Genomic DNA, 17,667 nt, shown 5'->3' with positions numbered 1-17,667 from the left:
GAGGAACAGTGGCTTCTACTCCATACAAGAGGATTGGTGTTACCTTCGACTTATAAAATGACACAATGTGTTTCAGTGAAAACTTTCCAAATTTCCTCACAAGAATCTTGGACTGTGATATTAAAGATTGCAATTCAGATTTAGTTTCACAAGTCAACATGCCTAATGTTTTTTTTATGCTGAATGAACACTCCTAAGTATTTATATTGCAGAATTACGGAGAGTTCACACTGTTGAAGTAACCATTTAGGATGATACTTTCTAGAGGAGTTGTTGTTACACACCACAATTTGTGATTTAGAAGTATTGATGATCAAATTATTCACCAGCGCATAGGCCCCCAATTGATTTAGCATGTCCTGGAGGCCCGTAGGGGTTTGAGACAACAGGACCAAGTCGTCCACGTATAGCAGATAGGAGATCTTTTGGAGGCCTATGCTTGGTGGATCGCCAATACAATTAATTAATGCAGGTCCTAAATCAAGAATAAAAAAGTTAAATAAAAAGGAAGCAAGGGCACAGCCCTGCTTCAACCTTCTATGGGTGATGATTGAAGGGGACAATTTGCCATAGAGCTACATTTTGACACGCATAGATGTATTTGAGTGTAGTAACATTACCAGGTTTATTAATGACAAGGGACATTGATGTCGACTAAGTTTTGCCAGTAACATTGATCTATTTATTGAGTCAAAGGCGGCTTTGAAGTCAATAAAGCCCAAGTATAAAGGTAACCCACCATCAACTTGTTGCGCATGAATCACAGAAAGGGCAAGAATATTTGGGATCGCGCCCATACCTTTCACAAACACGGACTGTAGGGGATCTTTCAATTGTTTTTCTTCAGCCCACATGTTAAGTTCTTTAAGGATGATTCGGCAAAATATTTTGCCAGGAGGGTCCAATAATGAGATTGAAATATAGCTCATGGGTAATTGTCGATCACCCTTCTTGTATATTGGAACTGTGATTGCTTCGGTCCAAGATTTTGGCATATTTTGATGGTGGTTTATGGCAGAGAATATGTTAAATAGAAGGGTACCCCAAATCTCAGGGTGTTCTTTCATTACATGGTGTGAAATGCCATCGGGGCCTACTGCACGCAAATTAATTGATGTCCTAATTAGTCGTGTAATTTCACTTTGGTAAAAGTGCAAATGGAATCCTGATTCCAAGTGCAATGGAGTTAAAGGCATGCAGGCTATAGGAGATGCGTACAGCTGTTCGAAGTATAATACCAACTGATGTGCATCCACTACCGATGTTTGCAAATCCATTTGGTGTAAGTTATTTGCTTGGTTTAGCATAGACCACATTTTTGATATATTTTTCTCGGCCAATATGGATAGCATGTTGGCACCATCTCTTTGATAAAGTGAGGCTCTATGCCCCTTTAACCAGTTTATGTAGGCCAAACGCACTTTATGGGTGAGAATCATTCTGAGTCGATGGGGAAGCCTTGATAGCCTTCTTATCTCAGCACGATATGCTGATTTTCTAATATATATGGACCTATCAAAAAATGCAGATGTTTCCTACTTCTGCACACAGAAGATTTATGTTGATTAAAGGTTTGCATTAGATTACTATATATCAGGCCCACATTCGAGTCATGGCAATCTGTCAAATTTGAATCACAAAGTAATTGCTTAAAGTGGATCAAGGCATTCTCAGTCCATCAGAGATGGTTCCCACCACCATTTACAACTAGGCAGCCACCCTTTGAAACAGTCGGTGTACAATTGTTTGTAGTTTGCATTAGCCATCCGGCGCAAAACATATGATCACTCACCAGCAGGGGGAGACATAAAAGGTTTGCATCGCTGACCATAATGCAGTGTTTACATATACAAAATCAATTGTTGAGGAGGTTGTTCCTCTGTCAAGTTGGAGTAGGTGGTATGTCGGTATTAAATGCGCCATTTAAAACATGTTAATTTCTAAGGGACAACAAAGATTTCCACCGTGTTAGCCTCTCATTATATCGCTTACCATCTTTTGCAAAGCAATTTAAGTTTAGATCACCAGCCAAAATAAAATATGAAATAATTTCATCTTCAGACACCATATCGAAGAAATTAAGATCCCTGAAGAAACAATCAATCGGAATGCCCACCGGGTACCAATAGATGTTAAGTATTGCATAAACGCCACCCTGGATTACTGCCCTGACCAACAACATGTACCCATTCGGAGCCGCCCATAGTCTTGAAGATCCCGGCCCCTCTTTTATAGCAACAATAAGGCCCGAGGATGGTCTACCCACAGAGGATCTCATGGCAGGATTCAAATGGACTTCGTAGTTAGACCATAGCAGAGGTGATGTTAACCAAATCTCCTGTAAAAGGGTTACATCAAACTTGCTTATTTCGCTTTCATCGTTGTTCAAGAGATGTTTCAGACCCCGAGAATTCCAACTGACAAGAGAAAGTGAGCACTGCGTTGTAGTGAGTTAGCTATTTCAGATTTGATTTAAACTTACAAATGCATGAATCCCTCACTCGCGGCAGTTGTTTCATGCCTAAATCGCCAGAAGTCAAAGAAATAAGCTTTGACGAATGATCATTAATGCTCACCACTGATGAAGCAGCCACGTCACCCACATCAGCACTCAACAGAAAGCCCAAGTCATGTAGATACTATGGATAAAGGCAAACCGGCACTCCTTCTCCTACTGGATCTATCTGCCGCCTTTGACCTTGTCAACCACGATATCCTAGGCATGCACCTAAAAAATGAAGCACACTTCTCCCCGGAAGCCATTGCATGGGTTGCCTCATTCCTAAATGGCAGACTCATGAAAGTCTTCTCAGACACTGCCTCGGCAACCCCTACCACCATCCACTGCGGCGTCCCACAAGGCTCCTGCACCGCCCCCACTCTCTACAATATATTCACCCTTCCTCTCTTCAAGGACCTCGACTGTCGTAACATAGCGTACACCAACTACGCAGACGATACGCAGGTACTACTCCCTCTAACTGGGACCTACGAAGAAGATGCTACTGCATTAACCAAAATCTACACAGCCATCCAAACCTGGATGGCGGCCAACGGCCTCTGCCTAAACGGGGACAAAACCGAAATCCTCATAGTAGGGACCAATGAAATTCTCAACAAACTCCCCCCCCAATACAAATCCTTCAACATTGACAACTCCACCATCTCAGTCTCCAAGTCTGTTAAAACCTTAGGCGTTCACCTAGATGCCTCACTATCTATGTCTCGCCAAGTCAACGCCATTGCCTCTTCCTCAGCACTTGCCACCAAGATGATAAATGCTGTCAAGCCGTTTCTCTCCGCCAAAAACTGCCTGTCCATCGCCAGAGCCACTATAGGTACAAAACTAGACTACTGCAATGCACTGTTCCTAGGCACCTCCGCCCACAACCTAAAAAAACTCCAAATCACGCAAAACAATGCGCTCCGGGCAGCACTGTCCATTCCAAAAAGAGAACACATCTCGCAAGCAAGGAGAGATGCCCACTGGCTACCTGTGAAGGAACGCATACTGTTCAAAGCCATGACCATCACACACAGATGCCTATCCCTGGATGCCCCACCCTATCTCGCAGAAAGAATCACACCGAAAGCCTCCATCAGACCCACCAGAGCTCACCGCACCAACATGATTGATGTCCCCACGTTTCAAAGATCCAGGGCGGGAGGAACCAGCTTCCAACACCTCGCACCAAAAAACTGGAACTCCCTACCTACCTCACTAAGGAACGAAAAATCATACCATACCTTCCGTAAAAACCTCAAAACCCTCCTATTCCGCTAAAGTCTGCCACATTCACTCTCATGCTTGCATTGTATCCACAGCATAGCATAACCTTTAAGCTCAATGTTTATTACCAATGTGAAATGTACTATGTAACTCGGTTACATCTGTAAACACATTCCTATGCTTGTGTTCATGACTAAGTCTGCTGTAACAGCGCCACGATGCCCCAGGGCAGTTCTGTGCGCTTTATAAATGCAAATAAATAAATAAATAAAATGTAAGTGGCCTTTCGCCTGCCAAATGAGATTTTGGACCGTTCTGGATTGCATCCAAATTCTCACCGCATTTAGGTTTCTCTTAGTTAAGAATTCTACCAGTGTGAGGTCTGCCGATGCTATATCCTCTACTGACTGAATATCAGAGAAGATTGCCAAAACAGCTCTTCGGTTGAGATCAAACTACGTACAAGGCGCAGGCCTACATTTTAGAACTAAAGAGCATAGAGCAGGGCAGACAACCAACTTCCCACTTCCCTTTTTCACCTGGCTATTCAACGGAGCCACAAGCGGGTCCACCAGATCCCCTTTGGAATTGCTTCCCAAGTTCCCCAAGGCATTGCTGATTAACGACAGGACTGCATCAGAGAGGTCAGTTGAAGAACCCAACTGGACACGTGAGGCAGGTCTATCCATACCGGGCAGACTAACCTCTGCTGTTGTTCCATTGCCACTACCTGCAAGGTTTAAGCCAGTTGTGGCAACTACTGGATGAACAGTTGGAGCATCGCAGGAGCAACCGTCCACAAGTGCCTGCTTCTGTGCCCCCAGAATTTTGTCAGTACTATCATTAGGCATACGAGGCATGGACAAGGCAACAGAAGGGGCACCAGGGTCTAGATGAGATAGAGCGCGACCCTCCATGTAAGCGTCTACAGCTTTCCTTATTTCAGCTCTGGAAAAAACTCAACACTCATGGGGGCCAATTCAGAACCTGTGTGTCAGGAAACCCGCTCCCGAGACATTGTGTTATGCCAAACGTGATGCCAAACAGGTGTGTCCTAATTCTCCGACACTGTTGGAGCCGGAGCGTTCTCTCACCTCCCGTTTCCAATCCCTCTGACAATGCTGGGGGTTGCCCTGGAAACGTTGGTTACCCGAGCACCTACGTGCATGACAACGGCGTTTGCAACGTTTCCCTCGCGGTCACGTGACTCAGTATAAAACTCCGCCTTGACTGCAGAACGCTGCTTCTGAATTTTTCGTGTGGAGCTCTCTTCTTCTTGTTACCTTGCCTTGTGAATTACGACCTTGTTTTGCTTAACGGACTGATATTGGACACCCTTGGCCTCGTATTGATACTCTGGAATTTCTGACTTCGGAACGAACGACCATCCCTCCTGCTTTACGTTTTCTGTCTTGTCGCCTCGGAACTCTTCCTGCTCATCCTGACACACGGAACAAACCAGCTGTTTTTCCCCGGGCCTATTGCAAGTACGAAACTCTCCGCTTCCACTCATATAAGGAACTAATTTCTTCTTGGGAACTTGTTACGAACTTCCTTATCCTTTTAGGCGTCCGCGTGCCGGCGGATATGGGCTTTGGTTGGATTGTCCTTTTTCCTGGAACCACGCTCCTCGGACGAACTTTCCTACATCTTCTGGGATTTCCACCTAGGACTTCTGCTGCTGGAACTTTCTCACAATGCACCAAGACTGGTCTTCTGGATATCTCTGGCCTTCCACCTTGTCTTACCTGCTATTCTTGCCCAGAGGAATCCCACTACGAGTTCTTTGGATTATTTCTGATATTGTTTACTCTTGTTTGTTTCGCGAACCCAACTCCTGACACTGTGTTCTCTGTCTAGGCAGCTGTGTTCCGACTCACCATCTTGTTCCGGGCAATTCCCCTTCCAAACAGTCCATTGGTACTTTTGGGAGTTGCATCGTCAGGAAGAATTCTACGGCTACACTACGCGCTCAACTGAACACAGATCTCGCCACCAGGTCTGCATGAGGTGATTCCTCACATATTCAGAAGCCGTATTATAACCATGATGGAAGCTGCCGACGACCCGTTGGCAGCTTTGGTTCAGTTGGTCGCTGGTTTACGCGCAGACATGACTGCCGCTCATGATGCCACCCAGCGTCGGATTGACGCCCTGCAGATTAACTTGCAGGTGGTGGTGCAAGTGCCCCTCCCTCTGGTTCTGCCCTTGGGGCAGGCGTTCCTCGACAAGAGAACGCGCCTGTTTACATGACGGCACAATTCCCCTTAGCCCCTCCGGAACGTTTCATGGGGGATCCAAAAACGTTCCGCACCTTCATCAATCAATGCAGGCTACATTTTTATGTCGTCCCACGTCTTTCCCTGATGCCACTACCAAAGCGGCTTTTGTGTTATCCTACCTTGGGGGAATAGCAGCAGTTTGGGCTAACCCTCTGTTGGAGCAGGGTAGTCATCTTTTGTACGACTGCGATGCCCTCATCTCTGCTATGTCCTGTGTATTTGACACTCGGTACAAGTCTCAAGCCTCGGATCTAGAGCTGCTCTCCTTGCAACAGAAGGATATGCCTTTACTGTCCTACCTGGCCAAATTCAACCAATTGGTAGCTGAGACAGATTGGCCTGAGGTGAAGAAAGGGGCTCTATTCTATAAAGGTCTTTCAGACTCACTCAAGGATGTGTTGTCTACTGTCCCCGTGGTTCCTACTGCTTTTTCTGAATTGGTGGATCTGGTTCTTCGAGTCGATGCACGAAGGGCAGAACTCAAAGGGGAAAAGGGTCTGGTTCCTTATCCAACCCCAGTACCTAGTGATCAGAGCCATGTTACGCCTGAACCTATGCAAATAGGTACCCTCCGGGCTCCTCTGTCACCTGAAGAAAGGGAGACTCGCAGGAAGAACAATTTGTTATTACTGCGGTTCCTCAGAACACTTCTTGAGACAGTGTCCTAAGAAACCACGTAAACAGGGAAACTCCAAAGCTCAGCAATAGAGGGAGCCCCTTTGTCGAGTCCCACTATTACGGGCTCTGATACCATGGTTTTGTTTTCCATTCCCGTTGACATGCTTGCTCCCTCGATGGTTTCTTGTTCTGTTTGTGCAGTGTTGGATTCAGGGGCAACTGGGAATTATGCTGATAGTCAATTTGTTCAGGACCATGGTATTCCCTTGATTCCCAAGCCCTCTCCTGAACTGGTCAATGCCGTTGACGGCACAACTCTGTTATCAGGGTTGGTTACCGAACAAAAGGTGGATCTTATTATGACTACGTCCTCTGGGCATACCGAAACCATAGCCTTTGATGTTATTGCTGCACCCCAATTCAAGCTCATCCTTGGGTTGCCTTGGTTAAGGAAGCATAATCCGTCAGTGGATTGGGCTACGGGGACGGTATCTTTTCATTCAGAGCTCTGTGCCACGTCTTGTGGGACATTAGGATCCTCATCTTCGGGACCCAGTACTCATCTATTGGATTTCGCTTTGGTCATTGGAGCAGTCACTACTACGGTATTGCCTCGGGAATACAGGGACTTCAAAGACGTCTTTGACAAAAAGGGTGCTGAGATCCTACCACCACATCGGCAGTATGACTGTCCCATTGATTTGATTCCAAATGCCACGGTACCCTCTGGTCGTGTCTATTCCCTAACCCAGAAGGAGGATGTAGTGCTAAAGGAGTTCTTGGACAGGTCTTTGGCTTCTGGCTTTATCAGGCCATCACGTTCTCCAGCTGCATCGCCTCTTTTCTTTGTCCTGAAAAAAGAAGGCGATTTGCACCCTTGCATCGACTACCGCGCATTGAACGCTATCACCATTTGCAACCAGTACCCGATCCCGCTTATCTCGGTTCTTCTAGACCAATTGGGTTCTTCTTCAATCTTCACCAAGTTGGATCTACGGGGCGCCTACAACCTGGTCAGAATGCGAAAGGGTGACGAATGGAAGACGGCCTTCAAAACTAAGTATGGCCTATACGAATACTTGGTTATGCCGTTTGGCTTGAGCAATGCCCCAGCTACGTTTCAGTATTTTATCAACGATGTTTTCAGTGATGTACTCTATCAATATGTCATTGTATATCTTGACGATATTCTGATCTATTCTCCTGACTATGATACTCATGTCCAACATGTCTCCACAGTGCTTCAAAGGTTACGAGACCATCGTCTCTATGCAAAACTAGAGAAGTGCATCTTCCATGCCAAGCACGTTGAGTTTCTGGGATACGATATCACGAACCAGGGAGTTGGTAAGAGTGATTCTAAAGTAAGGGCTGTCCTAGATTGGCCTGCTCCTACGTCTGTTAAATCCTTGCAATCCTTCTTAGGATTTGCAAATTTTTAGACATTTTATACGCTCATTCTCTGCCATTGTTGCCCCTTTCACTACCCTTTCTAGCCATAAGAACGGGTTCAAATGGACGGAGGAAGCGCAGACTGCCTTTGACAACCTCAAAACAGCGTTTACCTCCGCACCAGTCCTCCAGCATCCCAAGCCTATGCAACAGTTCTATGTGGAGGCCAACGCTTCGGATCAAGCAGTCGGTGCGGTGTTATCTCAGTATTGCAAGGACACGGGTTTCCTTCATCCTGTGGCGTTTCATTCCACGAAACTTACTAAATATGAAGCAAACTATACTGTCACAGAGCGTGAACTGTTGTCTGTGCGTGATGCTTTCAAGGTTTGGCAACATCACCTCTTGAGTACTGATACTCCGTTTCAGGTCTATACTGACCATCGTAATCTACTTGCTATGCAATCTGTGAAATGCACCACAGCCAGGCATGCCAGGTGGCACGAGTTCTTTTCACAGTTCAACTTCCAAATTACGTATTGTCCCGGAGCTCTACATTCCAAAGCGGATGCACTTTCAAGGAGGTATGGGGATTCCTCTACTCCCAAGGAATTTTGTGGGTTGGTGTTACCTAATCAGGTCATATGCTCTTGTACCTTGAAACCTTCTTTAAAGGATTCCATTAGAGAATGGGTTTCGGGGAATCCTCCGGAGATAGAGCGGTTTAACATGACAATTGTTAACTCAATGCCCTATGTCAGCGGTCGTCTGTATCTTCCAGACATCGATTCCAGACGAACAGCGCTACGTTGGGGACATGACTCTTTGATTTCAGCCCATTCTGGTTTGCGCAAGACCTTGGAGCAACTAAAAAGATGGTGCTGGTGGCCTTCAATGCAGAAAGACGTCTCGGATTACATCTCTACATGCGCCGTCTGTGCCCAGTGTAAGTCCACAACCATGAAACCCATGGGTTTGTTGTGTCCTCTTCCGGTTCTGCGCAAACCGTGGACTGATATCTATGGATTTTATAACAGAACTCCCATCCATCCAAGGCTTTGATAACATTTGGGTGGTGATCGATTCTTTCTCTAAACTTGCTGTGTTTGTCCCATGCCGAGGTTTGCCTACGACACCATCATTAGCGGATCTGTTTCTTCGCCACGTTTTCCGCTGTTTTGGTTTACCTGACATCATTATCTCCGATAGAGGCTCGCAATTCACCTCACGTTTCTGGAAACACCTTACCACGTCCCTGGGGGTTGATGAGAGGTACTCTACTGCTTACCATCCGGAAACGGACGGTCAGACGGAACGATTAAATGCCACACTCGAGCAGTACTTACGTTGCTTGACTATGCAGCATCAGGAATCTTGGTTGTCGGTATTAGTGGCGGCCGAGTTTGCATATAACAACTCGGTTCATACTTCCACAGGTACTTCTCCTTTCTTCGCCTTATATGGTTACCACCCACGTTCTTTGCCATTGGATCTTCCAGTATTGTCAGACAATCCCGCAGTTCAGGACAGTCTTAGAGATATAACTACTCTGCATCAACAGGTACATTCTCGTCTAAAGGAAGCCCAGGAACGTTCTAAGGAAAACGCCGACCGACATAGGTCTCCCGCGCCCGATTATCATCCGGGTATGTTGGTTTGGCTTTCTACCAAACACCTCCATATTCCCATGAGAAGTTGTTTGAAACCCAGATATGTAGGTCCTTATTGGATCAAAGATATCATAAACCGGTCTGCAGTTAGACTGGAATTGCCGGACAAATGGAAGATCCATCCGGTTTTTCATGCATCTCTTTTGAAGCCCTGTTCTGAGGGGACTAGGCTCCCCATTCGTCCACCTCCGGTCAGGGTACAGGGTGAAGAGGAGTATGAGGTGCGTGCTGTTCTTGCTTCTATGATTTCCCGAGGTGTTCGGTATTTCCTTATTGACTGGAAGGGTTATGGTCCTGAGGATCGTACCTGGGAGCTTGAATCTAATTTGCATGCTCCAGTTCTCTTGGCACGGTTTCTGGCCTCTCGGAAGGGGGAGGCATTTTGGGGGAGGATACTGTCAGGAAACCCGCTCCCAAGACATTGTGTTTTGCCAAACGTGATGCCAAACAGGTGTGTCCTAATTCTCCGACACTGTTGGAGCCGAAGCGTTCTCTCACCTCATGTTTCCAATCCCTCCGACAACGCTGGGGGTTGCCCTGGAAACATTGGTTACCCGAGCACCTACGTGCATGACTACGGCATGTGCAACGTTTCCCTCACGGTCACGTGACTCAGTATAAAACTCTGCCTTGACTGCAGAACGCTGCTTCTGAATTTTTCGTGTGGAGCTCTCTTCTTGTTGTTACCTTGCCTTGTGAATTACGACCTTGTTTTGCTTAACGGACTGATATTGGACACCTGTGGCCTCGTATTGATACTCAAATTTCTGACTTAGGAACGAACGACCATCCCTCCTGCCTTACGTTTTCTGTCTTGTCGCCTCGGAACTCTTCCTGCTCCTCCTGATACACGGAACAAACCAGCTGTTTTTCCCCGGGCCTATTGCAAGTACGAAACTCTCCGCTTCCACTCATATAAGGAACTCATTTCTCCTTGGGAATTTGTTACGAACTTACTTATCCTTTTAGGCGTCCGCGTGCCAGCGGGTATAGGCTTAGGTTGGATTGTCCTTTTTCCTGGAACCACGCTCCTCGGACGAATTTTCCTACATCTTCTGGGATTTCCACCTAGGACTTCTGCTGCTGGAACTTTCTCACAAGGCACCAAGACTGGTCTTCTGGATATCTCTGGCCTTCCACCTTGTCTTACCTGCTATTCTTGCCCAGTGGAATCCCACTACGTGAGTTCTTTGGATTATTTCTGATATTGTTTACTCTTGTTTGTTTCCCGAACCCAACTCCTGACACTGTGTTCTCTGTCTAGGCAGCTGTGTTCCGACTCACCATCTTCTTCCGGGCAATTCCCCTTCCAAACAGTCCATTGGTACTTTTGGGAGTTGCATTGTCAGGAAGAATTCTACGGCTACACTACGCGCTCAACTGAACACAGATCTCGCCACCAGGTCTGCATGAGGTGATTCCTCACACCGTGCAAGCGCCTTTACCTTCAGAACTAATAGTCAGACGAGAGTTAGATTAGAACAGTCAGGCACCAACGAGAGATTTCTTTTACAAGAGCATCAAGGGGGGCATAGGAAGAAGCCAAAACTGGTCTGGAGTCAATGAGTACATTTTTCAACTTAGCTTGAGTCAACAACGAATATTTCTTCTTAATGGCTTGAGATGCAATCACATTTTTATTTTTAAGTGGAACAGAGATTGCTTTCAGAAACCGTTTAGATGCCGCCTTTCCGGTGTGTTTAAGTGCCGGCTGGTTTTTGGGAAGTTTCATTTTCACATTCCTCTCCACTATTTTGCTAGGCAATTGCTTTTCCAAAGGCGCCGGGGCATTTAACACCTTGTGGGAGTTATTGTTGGCCAAAATAAAAATTGAATAGATCTTATGGGCTGGTGTTGGCAAGAATAACTGGGGTAGTTCCTGGGGGCTGAGACGCCTTTCCACATCTTGTGTCTGGGATGCAGCTAAGTCATCATAAATGATAGAATTAATACATGGTAAGACATTCCCAGTCCCGTGATTTTGAAACACGCGCAGAAGAGGACGTGCAGATGATTGTAGAACGTCAACAGGAATGGTTTGGCAGGCTACCGAGGCCATAGGGGCTTTCTTACGCTGGGTATGCGAAGTAACAATTTCCTTCAGTAAATCACCCTTGTCCAACATTCTCTGGTCCAATAGACGGTATAGTTTGCTCAGAGAATGAACCGCCAAATTTAGAGCCTGTAAAGAAATGTCCGCCTGCGTGACCAAGGGTCTGGTGTGAGGGGAAGTATTAGTGCCCAGAGTGTGTGTGCGCGTAAGCTACAGGTTCGAGAATGAACGGATACTGCCACAGATTCAGTGAAACTACATGCAGAATCCGAAAACGTCATCAGGGAGCAAGACAGGTTATCAGACATGCATTTGTCCAAAAATGCTCAGCCATAAATATCTAGATCAATGATGGCGGCATCACCAACCGACATGGCTGCACATGAAATGGATGTAGGTAAATTCACAACGGGAGCTAGCGATTCCAATAAGGCAGTATCAGATATCGACATTTCATGTAGGCGTAAATCAGCACCCCGGGTTGGAACCAGGGGCTCGGGCAAAGATGAAGTGGACGATGGAGGTGGGAGCGGGATAAGAGCGGGCGTAAGACCCAGGTAGTCCTCACTCACAGCCACCACCCCCATCGCATCAGCATATTGTCCAGAGCCCTCTTTGCTGTATGAGCAGACAACAAGCCTTTACAAAACATGTGGATGTCTGCGTTAACAAGTGTGCTCCTGTTACTTGTCCCTCTGACAGGAGTTGAGCACTCATGGTTAGATGGCCGAGCCGAAACAGGGGAATTGTCTCTGAGGCAAAGGAGGAATTCTCGGCGGCATACCTGTTTTTAGGGATTTGATCAACATTGCTAACAATCAGTATTGTATTTTTCAACCTGGGTAGCACGGAAGTCCTCGACGCCCCTTGCCGCCTCGCCTCCTCGGCGAAGAGGCAAAGAGGTGCTTCCTGGTGCTTTCCTCAGTGCGCACGTGCTGGTGCGTGCAAATTGCTGGTTTTGAAGCCTTGCCCTCCTGTGGGCGTGGCTTAAGTGAAAACAGTACAATAACGCTTGTTTTTAAGTGTGTAATAAGTAAAATGGGCTCTAAAAAAAATTAAAATGGAAAATGAAGTAAGTATAAAGTTGCAGTTGCTAAGTAGTTCGTATTAGTTCCACGGTGGGCTTTCAAATACCGTGATGAGTCCGTGAGTTGAAATCACAAATCCAGCATCAATCAGGTAGAGGGAGGTGCAAAGAGGTGCTTCCTGGTGCTTCCCTCTGGTGCGCGCAAGTTGCTGGTTTTGAAGCCTTACCCTCCTGTGGGCGTGGCTTAAGTGAAAACAGTACAATAACGCTCGTTTTTAAGCGTGTAATAAGTAAAATGGGCTTGTGATGAGTCAGTGAGTTGAAATCACAAATCCAGCAGCAATCGGGTAGTGGGAGGTGCAAAGAGGTGCTTAGTGCTGCTTCCCTCGGTGCGCGCATTTTAGCAGCGCACACGGACAATTTACACCAATTCAAAAAGATTTAGGAAGACACAAGTCACAGCAGGCAACTAATATTTGCTTTCTCACAAAATTAAGCTAAATTGGACTAACTAGTCTTGATATCCTATTTTCATTATCCTACTATGCAAGCTTGACCTTAAAAACCAAAAAATCCTAAAAACAGACTGCACCTACAAGAGGCTAAAAACGAATATGAAAAAGTGGCTCCACGAACAGAAGATATAGCTAAAATATGCCTGCACACATTAGCCAAATAAGCTTTCCTCCATACCCCATGACTCCTATACTTGACTCTACCACCTTGCACCTTATGACTCATTTCCGCCCCAGGCCACATTCAGATATTACCAGATAACTGTGACTATGCCTACCTTGGTCTGCAAATGGTTACCAGACATGTACCTACATCCACTTGTTTTCGGTTTGTTATAATATGGATGATATTCAAGCACAAGAATGTTGTTACTCATGGTACCTTAGCAAAAGCGTCACCCAGACTATGTAACCCAACTTTCAGATCAAATGTCGGATACTGACTGTAAGTAAGCAGGCTACTTGGATGTGCAACCTCATCCCATGCTTCCTAGTGTTTGTACGTCTGTCATACAAGCACTTTGTAGTGCCCCTGTGCAAATTAATGCATCATAAAACTCCAATATTAATTTGCCCTCTAAAGATTCTGAGTGGGCTAATGTCATGTTCAGTGCAGTGTCTCCTACAATTTGCATTGCTAGCATTACCCTATAAGAAGTGGAGAGCAACATTGCAACATCATTTACTTGGCCTGCAAGGAATAATGGGTATGGACTATGCCTGGCATTATTTGTATATATTATGTCAATAGATATTCAGATAACTAGAATGCTTTTTACGCAATCTGCATCCTTTCAAGGTTTTCAGGTTCCATGGGACATAGACCTTAGCTTATTGTATGGTAATTCGCTGCTATACAAAAATGGTTTAACTGAGCACTTGAATAATCCTCCCAACAATTTAAAGGTGGGGTATGTTGCAAACAATGTTGTATTTACTTCATAGTAATTATGTACATGCCAATTCATGACAATTTCTTAAACTACACATAATGTCATGAGGCTTTAAATATGTTTTGCTTGCAAAGTATTGTTGGTATGCAAATATCCATTTAGTGTTTTACTACTATAATCCCTCACTTTTTACTGAGCCCCGCCAACTATACCCAACTAATACTGGAGGCTACCACAGGAGCCAGGGCAGGTACAGGTGGAAGGGCACAGGGGAACACTCCTTGGTGAAGAACAAATCAGCAACTTTCAAATACCAAATCAGATGTTTTGGCAGTACAGTACAGTGAAGGAAATATGTTTGTTTCCTAAAGGATAGGGCACTCTAGTAAGTCTAGGAAACCGCACCTTCTGTTTCTTTCAATTCTCAGCTGCTCAGGGCTTTTCAATATAATCATGTGCTGGAATTTATTTCCTCTAGCATCCCCATGCATCTTGTTCAAATGATATCCATAAATTTCAGAAAAAGGGTCTCTAGTTAAAGAAGACACTCAATCTGTTGTACTTGTGAGCATTGCTTCTATTGACATAGAAGGCAAATATGTGATTTTCTTCAACAGGGCTACCTGAAATTTGTGACAACCACATCAGTGATAAGCAATATATTTGTTTTTTGTATTTATTTCAAAGGTATTAAAACACTTTCTGCATTGTTTCTGAGCGACAAATGAATACCCACAACTAAAACTATTGTTTATCCTGAGCATACAAAGCTTTTTTTGTGCATACACATTTTTTTCTATGCACTGGAGTACTTTTGGTAGATAGTATGGCATATCATGTAAACTATTTTTTTTTTTTTTACAATATAGGTTTGGAAAGAATTGTTGTAAGATGCACCTTTATGTGAATTTTAAAGAATTACAGTGGTTGGGAAGGGGAAATACGCTTCCAAACTTTGTAGCTCACTAAGTACACAAGTGGCTTACTTCGTTATTCTGTTGTGCACTAGTGCGCACATGGAAAAAAAGGTGTGCACGAAATCTAACCATTCCCGCACTTAGGGAAAAATAATTAGAGGGACATTGCAGCTTACACTTGTAAACTGATTAGAACTGGCAAACCCTTTTTCTCTGACAACAGCAGTATCATTCTGGCCAGAGCCCTCATTCTGTCTAGGCTTCATTACTGTAACGCCCTTTACATTGGCTCCAACAAAGCTATCATCAGTAAAATCCAAACCCTCCAAAATAATGCCCCTAGAGCGGCCCTTGGAGTGGCTAGGAGAGATCATATCTCTGAGATTAGGCGTCAAAACAATTGGCTATCCACTAATGATAAAATCAAACTGAAAACTGTGTCCCTCATCTATAAATCCTTGCATAACACCGCTCCCAGCTACCTCTCAGAGAGGTTCTGCAGAAGGACCTCTACTAGACCCACCACATTGGTCAATACTAACTGCCTCTGCATCCCAAGATTTAATCTATCCAAGGTGGGAGGTAGTAGCTTCCGACCAAAGCGGCCCAGCTCTGGAACTCTCTGCCACCCTCAAATCGAGAAGAGCAACCATACCTGAAATTCAGAACGGACTGCATTAACTGGCTGAAGTCCACTGACCACTAGGACGACCTGTCTCCTTGCTTTCGGCCCACTTGTTGCCCTAATTTATCTGTGCTTACCTCTGTGATTGACTACATAATGTATTAATGTATTATTATTGCCTTGTATCCACCCTCCACCTGTATTTGTAATGTATTCTATTCTATGTATTTATCTTTGTAACTAAGCTGAGAATTACCTTGTAACCCCTGCGCCCTGATACCTTCGGGTGTGGAGCGCATTACAAATAATAAACAAACGTCCTGTATCAGCAGGGCTAACTTGCCTAATCGTGGTCCACACTCACACATTGAGGACTGTGGGACATAAGGGATGGTATTCCCAGAGGACCAACCCACTTGCTTGCTATTCCCTGGGAATCGATCTGCACCTTACATATCCCGAAGAAGGCTGAAGCAAGTCTGGGCGCTTTTGTTCCCAGGCACAGGGTTGTGGCCTAACAGTATGGCCAGGACTGCTCCTATTGGTGGCAGAACAAAAACTGATTTGTATATTGTTCGGCCACTTCTGTAATGCCTTTGATCGGATAAAAAAAGGATGGCATTGAAATGTACCTAGAAGAATAGTAGTGGTGATTATGATTAATTCAAAGCCTTTCATCCATCACTTTTCGATTTCAAACAACCGTCAGGCCAACACTCCCAATACCTGTAGTACCCACATTTTCCCGCTTTCACTTGTCTTGGCGCTTTTAGGGCCCCATCATCCAGACCATCCACTGAGTAATGTTCAGAAAAAGTGCAATCCCAAGTGTGTGTTCTCTAGATTTGGCAAGCAAGTGGCTATGAGACTATTTATTGGCCATTTTCCCTATGTGTTTTAACGTTCTGAGATAAACACTTTGGAGCTTTGTGGGACGAGCTGTCGAAAGCCATTTTTATGACATGGTTATTATGTTCTTCATATTACACGCCAACATTTTTAATTGGGTTGCCAATTTGCAGGTGAACATGTTTATACCCGAAGAAATTAGTAATATGTGAACAAGACACAGGATGGGTTACTAAATCTTGATGTACTTTTTTCCAGCTCCTATGTTCGATTTGATATTATCCGTAGGATTCTGACTAAGGTGTTTGAGAAGGATGTGGTCATGGTGATGGTGATTACAGACATAGATGACAAAATAATCAAGAGAGCAAATGAGGTAAGCATGTTATGCATTGGGAAATAAAGTTCTTTTCACCCATTGCATGTGGACAAGACCACATACCCCAACATTGTTTCTCTGTTAAATATATGTGAACCTTTTGTTTAAAGTTTAGCTGTTGAAATTGCAAGTAATATGCCAGTCTATTAAATTAGAGCAACTAGCATTGGAAGTGATGTCCCTATAAATGTTTCATAAAGTTGCAGTATAAAGCCTTGGCTCCGTACGGCAGGGTACACATTGGCCCAGATGTTTGAGAGCCAGGAAAGGTCCACTTTGGGGTAACTGATTCGAGTTTAGTATTCTGCCTGTGTTTCTCAGCCATACATGCATTTCTAAATATGTGCATCTTTGAATCTGTTGTTGCGGGTCTAGTATTAGTTTTATGTAGGGGTACCTCTGGGAGGACAATGCATGTGCTTTGAGTCTGCACGTTGAAAGCATAATGGTACCTGGTGGAGAGGCGCTGCCTCAACAAATGGCCAGAAACGCAGTTTGCCAGTGTCTACCGCGTTCACTTTTGGCCATTTGTGCTTCTTAACCACAATGCAAATTTCTTTTCTCGGTTAATGCCCCGGTCGCTGTGTTTCCTCTCCTGCCACCCCACCCCCTTCTAATCCTGCATACCCATGCCTCTTCACACTTGCGCCTCCGTTCTGTCTACTGCAGCCTCTTCACGCCGTCCTGTCTATTCTTGGCCCTGCTATTGAAATAGTA

General features: G+C 45.0%; 1 protein-coding gene across 4 annotated transcripts in view; it reads left to right on the top strand.

The window, feature by feature from the left end:
* CARS2 (cysteinyl-tRNA synthetase 2, mitochondrial) overlaps positions 1 to 17,667 on the top strand; it is a 1,341,930-nt gene that overhangs the window by 403,289 nt on the left and 920,974 nt on the right. For 3 of the 4 annotated variants that reach the window (XM_069636755.1, XM_069636756.1, XM_069636757.1), the window contains one exon: positions 16,830 to 16,947. The exons of the other annotated variant lie outside the window; for it this stretch is intronic. In XM_069636755.1, the coding sequence (XP_069492856.1) occupies positions 16,830 to 16,947 (118 nt within the window). The remainder of the gene's footprint in view (positions 1 to 16,829; positions 16,948 to 17,667) is intronic. 4 annotated transcript variants of the gene reach the window in all.

Source organism: Ambystoma mexicanum, chromosome 7p (genome assembly GCF_040938575.1).
Source record: "Ambystoma mexicanum isolate Mex_15411 chromosome 7p, UKY_AmexF1_1, whole genome shotgun sequence".
NCBI classification, from domain to species: Eukaryota; Metazoa; Chordata; class Amphibia; order Caudata; family Ambystomatidae; genus Ambystoma; species Ambystoma mexicanum.
Note: the sequence above shows the minus strand (reverse complement) of the source record. Positions and strands in the feature narration are given on the sequence as shown.